The sequence below is a fragment of the Poecilia latipinna genome, unplaced genomic scaffold (assembly GCF_001443285.1).
Source record: "Poecilia latipinna isolate Pla-1442-1.1 unplaced genomic scaffold, P_latipinna-1.0 Scaffold106, whole genome shotgun sequence".
Classification (NCBI taxonomy): domain Eukaryota; kingdom Metazoa; phylum Chordata; class Actinopteri; order Cyprinodontiformes; family Poeciliidae; genus Poecilia; species Poecilia latipinna.
The window spans coordinates 479,556-494,759 of NW_015112722.1; the positions used below are offsets into that span (position 1 = coordinate 479,556).

The 15,204-nt window shown below is 38.5% G+C and overlaps 2 protein-coding genes across 4 annotated transcripts in view; both read left to right on the forward strand.

Annotated features, from left to right (window-relative positions):
• The window catches only part of prex2 (phosphatidylinositol-3,4,5-trisphosphate-dependent Rac exchange factor 2), a 107,969-nt gene extending 98,577 nt beyond the window's left edge, over positions 1-9,392 (forward strand). The window contains exons 39-41 of the mRNA XM_015027766.1: positions 3,527-3,629; positions 7,310-7,377; positions 8,193-9,392. Coding sequence (XP_014883252.1) covers positions 3,527-3,629; positions 7,310-7,377; positions 8,193-8,238 — 217 coding nt within the window. The 3' untranslated portion in view covers positions 8,239-9,392. The remainder of the gene's footprint in view (positions 1-3,526; positions 3,630-7,309; positions 7,378-8,192) is intronic.
• A 1,026-nt stretch (positions 9,393-10,418) lies between these two features.
• Positions 10,419-15,204, forward strand: part of cunh8orf34 (chromosome unknown C8orf34 homolog) — a 54,734-nt gene continuing 49,948 nt past the window's right edge. Inside the window, exon 1 of one of the 3 annotated variants that reach the window (XM_015027769.1) lies at positions 10,419-11,089. In XM_015027769.1, the coding sequence (XP_014883255.1) occupies positions 11,021-11,089 (69 nt within the window). In that variant the 5' untranslated portion in view covers positions 10,419-11,020. The remainder of the gene's footprint in view (positions 11,090-15,204) is intronic. The other 2 variants (XM_015027770.1, XM_015027768.1) reach the window with 2 other exon arrangements.

A 15,204-nucleotide genomic window follows, 5' to 3' on the forward strand; every position in this document is an offset into this window, starting at 1 on the left:
TTTTTTTTTTTTTTTTTTTTTTTTTTTTTTTTTTTTTTTCTTTCAGACACTTTTTCCAACAGTTCTATCAGTTTGGTTATGTCTCTAGTTGCGTGAAGCAAGTAGTGGTAGTTTTGCAAAGATTGTTTGGATGGCGAACATTTGTTAACCACAATCTTGAAGTCTCGTCACAGACACTTTGTAGCGTAATCTGAGACAAAAAAAACACTTTGATCTGAAACAGTCGTGTCCAAAGAGCCTCCAGTTAGCTGAAATGGAGCAGGAACACATCTAAGGAATGAAGTTGGACACCTCTGATCTACTGTATTACAGAAGAAAGGCGTTTTTAGGTGCTGTGATGCTGAAACCATCATGTTTCACCATGGCAGTGCTTTTCCAGCTCTTATTGTGTTTTCCAATCCAACACTCAGTCAAAAAATTTATATATCTCATCCTTACCTTGCAAGAGCACCTTTATGGACAGGTTTGACACGGGTTTGTGACAGATTGCAAACAGGACTTTTTATAAGTTTCTTTTCACAAAGGCTTCCTTCTTCTATTCTCTAAACGGCAGAATTTTGCAGTGAACTTAGGTGGACTTTCATCCTCCTGATGATTGACTGAACAGTGTGTGCTGCCCAATGCTTGGGATTCAGTTTTATACCCTAGCCCTGCCTTTAGCTTTTCTACAACTTTATCCTTAACCTGTGTGCTGTGTTCCTTGATGCTGTTTGTTCATTTCTTGTCTGAACAGATTCACTGGTTTTCTACCACGTTTAGAGGTTATTTGATTTTATTTTGATACATCAGACAAAAGGGCACTGAGCAGAATTGTTTGTTTCAGACATTTACAATCATGCACCACTTTTTGTTTTTCTTTCATATAAAATCCCAATAAAACACACTAAAGTTAGATTTACACCTGCGCTTGTGCTTTTTTTCCTGTGTTCTTTGCATTTTCTCTATTTTTTCCTTCTTTTTGTCCGTCTCATATATTTCTTTGTATTTAACCGAATGGGGAGTATGTACTCCACTCTGGGTGTAAATGGGATGTGTTGAAACGACATAAAACAGATGGTTATAAATCATCTCCCACTATCTCACCAGCCCTAATGAACCTGGAAATTGTGCAGCTTCACACTCAAACACACGCGCACGCGCGTGCACACGCAGATTTTGAGCGTTTCCTTCATCCTGCTCCAGCTGACAAGATATTTAAAGATCCTCTCTGGGTGCCTCCCCCTCCTCTTTGTCAGTTTGCTGAAGCTCGAAATGGGAGCTTGAAATATTTTAGGGTTTGAACTGCACGAGGACATCTTTCGCACCGCTTTACCGTGATATAACTCGGCACATTCTCTAGATGATTGTTGGGTTCATTACTTTTATCGCAGCATGCCAGGCCTGTCATAAAGTTATGCGAATGAAATCCGAGGGGACCTTTTAAGTCTTGATCTGATTGACTTCACGTAACGACTTCTGCCAGCAATGACTCCCCTGTTTCACATCTGCTTGTTTTTTCGCCCCCGTCTCAGTTAGCACTAAATCCGACCATGAGCGTAAACAAACATCTCAGATTTCTTAATAACTCCATGGTGGTTGTTATTGAATGAAAGGGAACCTTGCAGCGTAGGAGCTTTGGACACTTTAATTTGGAGTGAAAAGACTGGATCGATACGTTAGTGCTTCTTGTTATCAAAGAAAGGTCATCTGAGCGGCCTTGACACTTGTCACTGATTCTCTAAGGATTTATCAATGTGCTGCATTGTGTGGGTGTGCTTGTCTGTGTGTGCTAAGGTGAAGAAGAGAAAACTGTGGCTACACACATTGGGGAAAAAAGTACTTGGTGTAAAATGAAATATTTTCAGATGTAATTAACAATCCCTGTTACCTGTACAAATAGTCTTAATTTTTGGTCATAAATTATTATATGCATAATAAAATGGAGAACATAGGGGGTAAGTATTCAAGCTACGGAGAAAAGGAGATGCCAAAAGATATAGTAACCCAAGCAAATAGCCAGCTATGTTTAGAAAGCAATTCTGCTTATTATCAGCTGTTTTACTTATTATTAATTATCTATAAAATAGTTTTTCATTGCAAAGTTGTTTGACTGGAAGCATCAAAAGATAGGTCAAAGTACAGAGCTTTGACTTGTGGTGTTTGGGAATGACCAATATTATATTTTGGTGGATTTTTTTTTTTTTTTTTTTTTGTAAAACATAATTATTTCACTGGTTATGAAGGCATTTCTAAACTCCTGAATGCACAGCTGAGCATCTTTGGAATTAGAATTAGAACATAATTTTACAGTCAGCCAACCAGAACGAGGTTCTCCTGGGATGATTTCCAACAGAGGATTCACAAAGAATAATCACTCCGACTGGAATCACTTAAGAAAGACTTGGAATTAGCAGGCATAATTTTTCCATGAGCACAATAAGTAATTCACTCAACTGCAGTGGCGTGTGTGCTCCACACACGCTGTTGAAGAAAAAGTTTGCTCCAAAAGATTTTGGCAAGCCAAAGAAACCCTGGTAGAATGTCAGTAAATTACAGCAAAGTTTAAATTTACCCATAAATCGCTCAATAAATTGCTTGACTTAAATCCAATTGAAAATATTTGAAGCTTTTCAAATTTGGAAGCAGTATATGTGGAAGAATATTTTAAAATTGTTGAGTAATGCATCTTAAAGTTGTTTTGATGTGCTTGTTTTTGTGGAATAACATGGTTTTCACCAACATCTAGTGTGAATTTCATGTCAAAGTCACAATCACAAACAGATGCACTCTGGAAAAAAAAAACAAAAAACATTGTGTTCCACACTTACTTAATATTTTCTCATCTGTATGACTGAATACAAAATGTGCTCCAGCTAATGAATCACAGAGTCATGTCAACACTCCTTCCACACACATTACATGCTTATGGGAATCGCTGCCAAAGGAGACGCACTGACTTGTCCTTGTCCTTTTCGCTCCAATGAGCATCAATCTTGATGAGCCTCTTCAGGTGCGCACAGTCAACCTCTAGTTTCAGTATCCGACCTCCGTTCATTCTAATAAAACCCCAAACCTCAAATGATCTGAAGCTGCTTGTTTCCTGGCTGTGACTAACCCATGTGAGGAGATGAGCAAACGCCAAGCAGGAGGAGCAAGATGGTAATGACGGCTTGCAAGAAAAAGGACCGAAATGTGCTCATGCAAATGTGATGTGTTTGGATTGAATTTTAACAGAAAATTAACATATTGTGTTCATATCAAGCTCAGACTTAGGCAGGCATTGGATTTTTGGCTTTGTTTGAGTCGATGTCAGTGAAATGTCTTTGTTTGCTGAGGGAGCCTGTTTAGAAAGTGAATCATTATGACTGTTCCCTGGGAACAGAAAACAAACATATTGCAACATTTCACTGTGCAGCTTTCTTTGTTTTCCATTCATGTTGTATCACTTTTTGGATTAAAAATGTTATACTGGTTGGAAATTATGCATAACTGGACTCGTTGACATTAATTCATAAAGCCTTCCCTTATGTTCTTGTCTGACCAACAGCTGCACTCTGAGTGTCACACTGGAGCAGGCCATCTTGTTGGCTCGAAACCATGGCCTTCCCCCTCGATGCATCATGCAGGCCACTGATGTCATGAGGAAGCAGGTAAGATAGTCATTAACATCCTTCAGAAAGAGTATAAGGTACTGTTCAGCTACTTTGGCAAAGACTGTAATTCTTATGGAAAGTTGAGTGGAAGGAAAGAACTTTGGTAGAAAAAAGATGCATTTGCAAAAGACATAGCTGCAGCCTTTAGAAGCTTGTGAAGTAAAGCCAATTCAAGAGTTCCACAAATATCACAAAATTCATGTTTCTTCAGTGTGAGGTTTTCCCAGTAAGTGATGATTAGAGGAGCCATGCTAGGAGTACTGAAACCGAATAGAAAATCTAATCTGAGAATAATGAACAAAACCAAAGCAAGAATAGCAGAAAAAGTTGAGGGTCACTATTAAAGTAACTTGGATGTTCACACATTGCATCGATCCAGTCATTCATACAAAAAAGAGATCTCTATGAAATGCATCTTCTGTACAATACACATTTTACCATGTTTGTATTTAAAAATGTCAAATTAATGCCTGCCTGTCGAGCTCATATCATCAAAATGAATAGGTTTAAATGAACAAAAACCACTAAGAAGTTTAATGTAAATAACACATATTTTCCTACAAGTCTGAGGAACTTCCAGCTTTATTTAGATTAATTCCATGTTCACTTGCAAAACATTCGTCCAGCCTTTTGATGAATAAATAAGCCAAATTTTATTTAGCCAGAAACCGTTTTGCCTCAAAGAATATACTTTTAAAAGAGCGGTAGGTTGCAGTCCCTGTCCTTTCCTTGTCATTTCCTTTAAAACATGTATCCACTATTACTGCTTTCGTTTTTTTTTTTTTTTTTTTTTTTTTTTTTTTTAAGTAAAGCCAAAGAGTGCCAGTCTAAAATAGTTTTATTTTAAAAAGTCTCAGGCTTCAATCCTGGAGACTTGTTTGCATGTCTGTTTCAGGTCAAAGATGGAAATTCTCTCTCTTTTTAAGCACATAGAGATTTTCACTCCATAAAGCCTTCAGCCGTGACCAAATCCTGGCCTGCAGCACAGAGTCTTTTTTTTAAAGTTTTGTCTGGATGGTTATGTAGTTGCTTGAAATGGAGTCAAGAAGCTGAGATTTTATAGGACTAAAGACATTTAGATTCTGGTCCTGGAAAATGGGATTTCAACTAGGAGTGCACAACACGTCATTGTGTCATTCTGTTTTAAATAAATTGCTGTTTAAATTTTTCAAGACTTTTTAGTTAAAATAGTTAGCCGAGAGATTCTTATTCTATTTTAAGTCAGTCTGTTTGTTTTTGTGCATATCAAGGTTCAAAAACTACCAAGACACCAGCTTGGAAGCATTTTCTTTATAAAAGTGTTATCCTAGGTGCAGCTATGAAGGTAGTTTCCATAGTTTGCCTCAGAGGCAATGGCTATGGTTATCCATTTTATGATGGTTAAGGTATGCACAAACATACTGTAAATTGTCCTTCGGTGTGAGTCTGTGCATGCATGGTTGTTTGTGCATCTCTGTGATGGGGTGGCGACCCTTCTAGGATGTACCCTGCCTCTCACCATTGACCACTGGAGGTAGGTAGCTGCCCCAGGTGACCCTGCAAGGATAAGTGTGAATGGATAGGTCCCCACATGTGACTATAGCCAAGAACATGTGTGTAGGTGGGACTGCTGGTGTTTATGTCCTCTTTTTTTGCTGCTGAGACACTGAGTTATGAAACTAACTGCATAATTAAATGTCATCTTTTTTCCTCACTAAACAGTCACACTTACTCTCAAAAGGTTGTCAGCACATCAGATGAGGAAAATCCAATCTTGTTTGACATCTACTGTGTGTGAATTGTGGACACTCTGGTTCCATAACAAACCATCTGTCAAAGTAAAACTTCTTCTAACATGTCTTATGGAAAATTATAGTGTTTCCGTATTTTAAATATTCAAATTCTAAAAACTGAGAATTCTGCAAAAATGAAAGCCACTTTTTTATGATTTGGGTGTATGACACTGAAAAGTGACAAAGTGATTTGCAGACGCATAATTTACAAAATGAAGAGTGTCCTTAACTCCCAACTTCACAAGCAATGTTCTCCTAAAGCAACTCTACTGAATGAGGCACTATTTATGCATTTGTAATATACCTTATTGATTATTACAGGTCTACTGATGTTATAGCCTAAGCTGTAAATATACATTGGGCTCCTGGCAATCGCAGAGGTTAAGTTTCACAAACATAACCAGATAGAGGTGCAATTTTTTTGAAAAAGTGTGGAACTCCTTTATTTTCTACACCATTACACTCCATGTTTTTAATGAAAGAAATCCATCAAAAAAAAGCGTCTTTTTTTTTTCTTTTTCCCTCTCTTTGCTTTACTTGCCCTGTACAACCTTAGAAAACTGTGGCCATTCCAGCATTTTACTGGAATCTTATTCAAAGAGCTTTAGGAAGATGCAAAGAACACATGGAAGTTTTCTGGGAGTAAAATTTTTTTGGAGAAAACGTCCAATATTGACATTTAGTGTAACCCTATGTAAAATTACATTACACAAAGTTAAATTTCTTTACTGGCCTTTATGGGCAGCTGTGTCCATCAGTGACGGCAGAGGACATCTCTGTCTGGAGGTCTGGGAATGGATGACTGTGATAGGAATCGAATAATTGCTGATGCTATCCTGTTGTCTGGACATAACTCCAGGCTGACAGAGTTGTAATTGAGAGGTCAGCTAATGCACTTTTGGCCAGATACTCTCGCTCTACTAAAACTCTGATGACCTCCCTAAAGGAAGACTTGGAGAGTGTGTGTTTTTCTGCTTATACTCGCGCAGCACACACGCAAAGAGGGAGTATCTGCAGGTGCAGGCGTTCTTCTCGTTACTATAAATTGAAAGTTGCTTCCTGCAACTCTGTAGGGATATATCTGCAGACTCTGCACATAGCCAGGAAACTACAGGGACCTTATAAAAAAAAAAAAAGAAGACATGCTACTGACTGAGTGTAATAAAGCTCAAACAAAACACCACCACACACAGGAACCCTACTAATCTTCCAAACTCTTCACGACTTGTTTTTTTATCCTCAGTAAGCCTTTGTTTTTTTTTTTTTTGCCTGTACTGCTTTGCTTTGCTTTGATTGTAAGAAAGAACAACTGCACTGCCCACAGCAATCATTTCAAATCCTCAGTGTCCTCATTCACAGCATGACATTTACTTTCTGTCATACAATATTCATAGGATGCTGTTAAACTTGGAATTTATATACTTTTCCTTGCTGTTCTGACAGTCCAGCCTGTAATAAGCAGCCTCACCAGGGAAAAAGCTTCTCACTTAAAAGAAACTGGTGCTAGCGATGTGCATTAGGCAAAGTGGTGTCCATTAAAAGCTGCACTGCAAGCTCAACACATTCTAACAATCTCTGGTTTTATATCTGTTGAACAACAAAAGCCGAAAGGAGCTTGCGCACCGATTAGCAGCTGAACCGGTAAAATATACAAGAGCGTATAACTTTGTTGCAATTCCTGTTTATACAAATAATTTATTTCTGGAGATGCAGCACATAGAAATAGAGAAAAAAGGTGTTATTCAATAATTCAAAGCTGTGTGCCAACGCGTGTTCAACTTTCGGAGGGAACAAAATTCTTTAGTTTATTGTGAAGTTTTTTTTTTTTTTTTTTGTAACTTCTCCTCTCCAGTCAACGCTGGTTGGTGATGCAATGAAACTTGGTGCATGTCTGTTTTCTTTCAGGGTGCAAGAGTTCAGAATTCTGCCAAAAATCTGGGAGTGAGAGATCGAACGCCATCATCAGTTCCAAGGTAAAAACATATGTTCATCCATGCACCATCATGTCCATAAAAATCAGTATTTTATATCCTTGATGTATATGTTAAATGTGACTCAGATTAGTGTCGGAACTGTGTAGACGTGAACATCCACAAAACCTAAATTACCCAATTATTCGCTTTTCTTTGTTGCTCTATCATAAAAAAAAAAAATAAAAATAAAAAAAATATTGGGATTTCATTTTTTTCCAAAAATTTAAAATCCATCCCATAGACTCTTTGCGAGGGAAACAGTTTATGCCTGAAGCTACCAGCTATATACATTCAGTCGGAGGTGGGTACAATCATCAGCTCCTGCTTGAGTGTCTCAGCCATTTAGCTACAACAAACGCTGTGGAGACAATCAGCCCTTTTGAACCTTTTAGTCAAAATTTATGAGCACAGCTAAGTAGCAGTATGCGGGATGTATTACATGGGTTTTCGTAGACCAAAATTGCTGCACCCTCTGTGCATTTCTGTCATATTTTCTTCAGTTGAGATGGTTACCTGAAAACACGATTGTGCTTCATAAATCATTTGAACATTCCTGCTCAGATTGGCTCATCTTGTGAAAATATGGCATTAGTCGTAAGATGTAAAGCTGCTCAGGTGATTAATAAAACTACAGAGGGTGACATTGGAATGCATGGATCTATGAAATGCCTTTAATCCCTGCAGCTGCTCGGCCCACAGACGTGAAACCAATCAGCAGATCGCTGCTTGCTCTTTTCGCTCGTGTTTGAACGCCGTACAGTGCTGCATGCTGAATGTAATGGTGCGTCACGTCCTATATGCGTTTCTCTGATCAGGTTGTACAAGCTGTGCCAGCCTCCTCCCCCAGATGGAGATCCATAATGCAATGCATCGAAGAACATGCTGAAACATTCTGCAGGTTCAGCAATCAAACTTCTCCCTCCACCAGTATGTTAATCTAGTTGAAGATAGTGCCTTGTATGTGTCCACTCCAGCTGCCTATAATGTAAATAAAGTTTTAAATAGTATTTTAATGTTTTATATTGTGATTGTTGTACTTTATACAAATATTGTTTGTTTTTTTATGTATCAAAAAAGATATTTGATCTGAATGAGAAAGCAAAAGGGGTCATAAAATCCCATCATGTAACTGTTTCATAAGTTTTTTGTGGAAGATATTTTAATTTCATACTCGTTTGAATCACATCGTTACACTGCCATGCAAAAGTATTTACAGCCCTTTAACTTCATCACTTTTCATCACATCAATGTATTAAGACGAACAGAAAGTAACAGAATTTTGGAAAGAAAATATACTTTTTAATGTTGATTTTTTTTTTTCCAAATAAAAATCTGAAAAGTTCAGAGGGCAAATGCATAGTGGAATGACATTTTACAGCAGTTAGAGCATTTTTGAGGTTTTTATTTTTGGAATGTTTTTGCCAGCTTTGCAGATCTAGGAGCTGAAATTCTAGCCCATTCTCTCATGCTAAAAAGGTTGAGCTAAGTCAGATTGGATGGAGACTGTCTGTTAACATCAGTTTTTTTTAGGTTTTGCCAAAGATTCCCAATTTGATTTAGGCCAATTTGATTTGGGACTGGGGTCATATGAACAAATGAATATGCTTCGATCATTGACGTCTCAATGTTTTGGAAATATTTGCCAGGTTTTCAAGTCTTTGCAGCATTAAGAGCCTTTCTTCTATGATTATTTTATTTTCAGTTCCATCTAGGTTTTCTATTCCTGCTTGGGAAAGTCACCCCAACAACATGCTGCTGCCAGCACCATTCACTGCTGTATTTAGTGATGTACTTTGTCTTTGCCTGGGATGACAGCTTAGGTAGAGGCCATCTGTCTTACTTTTAATTGGATGTAGCTCACTCCTATGCAAGCAAAAAGAGATGTTAAAAACCTATCAATAAGCTGTAATAGTGTTTCTATATTCAACTGTATGAGTAATATAAAAAATAAAAATGAAGGCTTTTTATGCATATTTCATTCACACTTTTTCAAATCTATTAAAGCTGATAACCACAACATAAATGTGTGTGTTTTTGTTCTTGTGGAAGAAGTGAGATTCCCACTGGGACCCCTGAATTCTTCTTTTCCAATCCTTTACTAATTTTTTAAGTGCTTTTGAAGTGTTTTATTTCTCTAATGGGGAAAATATATTCAAAAGTCCCAAAAAAACAAAAAAAGAGCATTTTTAACAGAAGTAAAGAGACAATTTCAACTATAGATTAAAAGAAGTAAACTTTTCTATTATATATTTTCTTATGTAGTTTTAAAGTTGTTGAGCAATGGGACCTGACAATGTTGTCAGAAAAACATAAGATGAAGGAACGTAATAAGAAGAAAGCACAACTAATGGCGATGACGTTTTTGTGGAAACAACTTCTGTAGAGAAGTATGTTGAGTGATGGTTGTTTAAATCTTCATTTGGTGTGTCTGCTTCCTGGGGCAGTATTATGACGCGTCTCTCTTCACTCACTTAAGTCAGATAAAATGCAATGTAATCGTTCTGACTGCAAAAACTTTGAAAACTATTGGATACACATCAGAATTAGTGCCACATATGAAAGTGGAACAGATCTGATTTTTTTTTTTTTTTTTTTTCCAGTGGGCGAAAAATGTGGAATTGGGCTCCTCAAATTAAAATTAAAAAGGCGTGGCATTGGCGCAGGGTTAAAGTATGACATGTATGGAGGCCTTAGTCCTCAACGCAGCCCAGTGACCTTTGTTTCATGTCTCTCACGACCCGCTTCCTGTCTGACAAATTTCTAATAAATTCCACTAGAGCCTGCTAAGCTGTAACATAGGTTGTACATTGGATTGCATTTGCTTGCTATGTGAATGTGTCCTTAGAATCGAGCACTACAGTGACCTTTTCTTCATTTAGACCAATGTCCAAGTGCTTAAGAGCTACTGTCCTGCTACCTTTGGGTGCATCTCTTGTCCAACACACCTGATGGCTAAATTCCCTTGTCAACATATTTATGGAGGCCTGTTATTTATCCATCCATTTGATTCAGGTGTGGTAGAGAGGGGATTCATGAAAAAGATGGACTTCCTGATTCTAGTTTTGAATGTATTTTCAACAACAAAAAAAGTTAACTGAGATAGGATGGTGGGGGTAAGATGATGACTCTTTACAACCTCCCCATATATCCCCTGATTAAAAACAATTCAAACCATCCTGTAATAATCTAATAATGGGTGGTTGTTTCGTATAGCAACAATGCGCTTATTGGCAAAAACCGAAGCAGGTACTATTAAGAGAGGCGGATAACGAAATGGGAGTGGCGGCGGCAACTCCAGCAGCCATTGAGCGGAAGATTTGTAATCTGTCACAGAGCTGCGGAGCCGCTGGCTTACTCAGAGGAGCCACCGACAAAGAGAGAGTCAGCGAGGCGACACGCAGGGGAAGGTCCCGGGGCTGACTTTCCTCGCCTCTCCACGATGCTCGCCCGGTGTCAGCGCCGCCTTTTTTAACGCAAATCCCGTCTGAACTTACCTTATCCCAACCGGGAGGACAGTTCAATCTTCACAACCTCAGTTTCAGACGCCGAGACGGCTCTCCTGAAGGACGAATGACTCCACCGGCTCCCCTCCTGATTTCATTCTGCTAAAAGCTCCTGAGCGGGAGGCGACAACAGTTTCTTCATGGCGTCCCCGCAACAGTCAAGAATTCAGTCTTATCTGGAGAGGAATAAAATCGGACCACTCTTTGAGGTGAGTGCACCAACTCTGAAGTTTATTGCCCGTCACGTTTTAGGGCTGCTTTGCACCAAACATTTAATATTATGCCGCTCCTGAACACAGATATCGTGTAATGTCACTTGATAAGAGCTGCTGTGGAATAAGGAACCGGGTAGCCTTCTCCCGCACCTCTACGTGCAAGACGTCCCACTGCGCACCGGCAGCCAGTTAAAGAACACTGCCGGCTGTGTTTACATCCACATCTCCATCATTTTTACCCCGTTACAGTGTCATGTATTTCAGAAGCCAGGGGCGGTCCAGAAAGTTTTTTTTAAAGATGGGCGCCCAGATGGTGGCCACTGATAATCTTGGTGCAGCACCTAAAACTAGGGCTCCTGTCATGTACACTGCCTTGCAAAAGTATCATGTCCTTTGAACTTTCCCACCATTTGTCATGTTATGACATAGTTCAGTGTATTTTATTTTCATTTTATTTTGTGGAGTCAACACAATTATGGAAAAAAAAAAGTTGCAGGTTTATATTAAATAAAAAACCAGAAGTTGTGCATTGATATTCAGTTTTTCTTTGTCGCTACATACAACCGTCATTTTTGCTGTAGTTACAGCTGTTAGTTTTCTGGAGTACGTCTCCACCACTTCATCTGAAAATGATTGTTAATTAAGCAAGATATTTTATGTGTTTTTTTTAGGTCTGCACTGAACACATACTTTGATCTAAAACAATCTCTCATAGAACTAGCAACATTTTCTTACTGGGAAGTGAAACTCTGCAGTCTATTTGTTTGACGTGCTCTTTTTCCACCACACATTAGGCCTTGCACATAGGCAACTCCACCCCACCTCTACCCCCAGTGAACATTTAAGTCTTATCTGACCAGAGCGCCTCCTTTCGCATGCTGCGTGCCCTGCATAAAATGCAAGAAGAAATCTTTTTTTTTTTTTTTTTCAATAATGGCTTTCTTCTCACCATTCTGACCCTAAGGTGAAATTTGTGGATGTCCTGTCAGATGTGTTCATCGGTCTGCTGATTATTCATTAATTTTCTCTAGAAATCCTTCGCAGAGCAGCTGGATTGATACCGAGGTTAAATCACACACATGAACTCTATTTACTGATTAGGTGACATTTCACAAACGTAAGGGCAGCTGCGTGGTCTGCATTTTATGTCAGTAAAGGGGTCTGAATATAAACGCGTGCTACTCTCGTGGTTTCTTTCTTTAATTTGTTAATGAAGCAAAACGTGTACAGGTGTGGTTGCTGCTCCTAGAGCTACTTGGTTCAAAGCGGGGTTGCCTACGAGTGCTGACTTTGAGATCCATGAGAGCCATGAGATCAGTTCTCATAAGGAGTTACCTGGGTGACATCTAAGCAAACCAGCAGAGGCTTAGACCACCTTTGCCTGCTGGATCATTTGCTGGCCTCATATCAGTTAATGGGCTGCATTACAGGAATCACTTGGACATGCAAATAGAGCGCTGACCTACGCATGTTATCTTTATGTTAATCTAACTTTTTTTTTTCCCCCCAATATGGCGATGTCTCATTTTTGTTCAACAGAACACACAAAGACAAAGACGAACATGGTGTGCATTAAAATGAATCTCAAGAGCAGTAGGAAGGCTTTTTTTTTCTTTTTTAATTTATTTCAGCACTCTGGACAGAGACTCTTCCCTAATATGGAGTCCACCCAACAGTGAGGACAGTAAATCTGGAGTCTGGAGCAGCTGATGAGGCTAAACTGCACAATGATAGGGCTCTGTGTGTGCTCTGCTTGTTTGTTTTTTTTCTCGCTCGGTGTTGCTCTTTCACCCGTCTCCCCCTGCTCCGTTGCTTTCTCATGTTTGTGTTTGTTTTGAGCGCTGCTAAATTAGCTCTCCTTTATGTGACAATTCGAGATGATTAAAGCAAAGCACAAAGGTGAAACCTCGCAATTGTGCCGCTGTGTGTTTCTGTGTGTGCTACAGTCCGTTTTTAACTTTCCAAACAGACTTTTCAGTCAGACCAACAACGATATGGATCAAGCCTCTGTTGTTTATTTTAAAAGCCGCTTTGTAGTGTCCAGATTTCCGGGGGGAACCGACAGCCGAGGTGAAGCAAAGGGAGGACGTTTGAAAAGTCTCCTGGGTCTTTTGCTCTTCTCATGAGAAAATGATATAGTCGCTGCCCCGCTGTTGCGCTTGAAAAACCTCGGCCCGTTCTATTGTTGTCCCAAAGAAAATCCATTATCGCGCATTCAGCTATGGAGAAACATTTCTTGACTGGAAGAATCCAGGGGAGAACGGTGTTCTCCTTATAATGTTCTCTCATCAGATGTTGGGACTCAGTGCAGCAGAGGTAATGATGAAAAGGGGGCCTGTTTAAGACAAAAAAAGGTTTGTCTGAAAATGTGGTAGACATTGAGAAAATACCATGTAGTTCTAAACATTGATGCAGTAATTTGTGGGCCACAGTTTTGCCAGCAATTTTTCTTATGAATGTATTTTAACATTTGTGCTTTTCAAAGCCAGATTTAGGTACATCTGTTGTTTAATGGGCATCTGAATGCGCAAAGCTCTCTGAAACAAGGAGTCACTTTTACCAAGATTCAAAGTTTATTGTCATTGTCAAAAAAAGGCAATGAAATTGTGTTTGGAGTACAACACTCAGTGGTAGTAGCAGATTTCCAAATAAAGTGCATAAGAGGTAAAAGTGACACCAGTGCTCGCACACTTGCATCTTGCAAAATATAAATGCGTAAACAACTCCCCAAGCCCACTATAATAAATAAGTAGCACCGTTAATTAAATAACTCTAATGTAAACGTTATGTTCACGTTGCTAAGCATAGATGAAGGCTACGTATGGAGCTACTGCACTAAGGTTCTTGGATCCGTCCCTGAATCAAATACATGACTTGTCACCAGGTCTCTGCTTGGCAACATGGTGAGGAGGGCCGTTTGATTCAGGCGTGTTGGAGCAGGAATGCGTCTGAACATTGCAGGATAGTAGCTCTCCAGAACTGGAGTTGGAGATCCTGTTCTAGACTAAGATAGAAAATGATTAACTTCATATAAAATTTGTAAAAAAAAAAAAAAACTTTTTCAATAATAATAAAACCATTATCTTTTTTTTTTTATCATTCTTTAAACCACTTCCTGCAAAAATCAGACAACTTGGGTTGCACATTTAGTTTATTAATGAGCATAAAAATTAGCTAAAACACTGCTGTATTGGGTGTTTTATACCACATTTGCTTTTTTTTTTTGGCTCTTTCTGTAGAAGTTTTAATAAATTATTACTCAGTATTTTTTTTTTTGTGATTGTGAAACAGAGTTCTTGGTTATTCTTGTAAACATGTCCCACTTTGTTACTTAATGCTTTTGGTGCCTTGTGTTGGTCTTGTTCTATCTGTTCAACTTACTGCTAATTAATTTTGTATTGAGGTGTTGCATACTTCACAGCTTAGAAATTACAACACTCGTGTGCTTTTCTCCATTTATAATCTTTCTTTAAAATGTTGCCTCTCGAGTGTTTACCCACACAACACTTTTTACTATTTATTTATTTATTTATTTATTTTTTACATCAAATCAATTTCTTTGGTCCATTTCTCTCTCTTCTCTGAGACACAGACCTCTTATACTTGACACATAGCTGCAGTATTAACCAGAGAGTGAAGGTTCATTTACTCACTTAGATGAGACGCAGCTTATGATTTGCCAGAGAATTTATTTATTTATTTTGCCTCACTAATGAAATGGTTGCTTTGCAAAGATAGCAAGCTGAGTCAACACTGACTGAATTTGTTCCGAGACTCAAGCAGCCTTTCATAATAACCAGAGTAATTGCACACCAAGTCATTGCAACACGTTTATGTAAATTGATATTCAGTTTGAACACAGTTTCAGTGCCGTGTGACTGTTGCTGTTCTGTGGTGCATGTGTCCAGAATGACTGTTTTTGAAAGTTGTTTATATAGGAGTAGTGAAATAAAAAAAAAAAGGTAAACTGTCTGCTTTTCTATGGTTCTTTAACAATGTGCAAGTCTGGATCACAAATTGGCAATTCTTGTTCGTTAATGAGCATTTCTGCAACATTTACATTTTTATATATATATATATATATATATATATATATATATATATATATA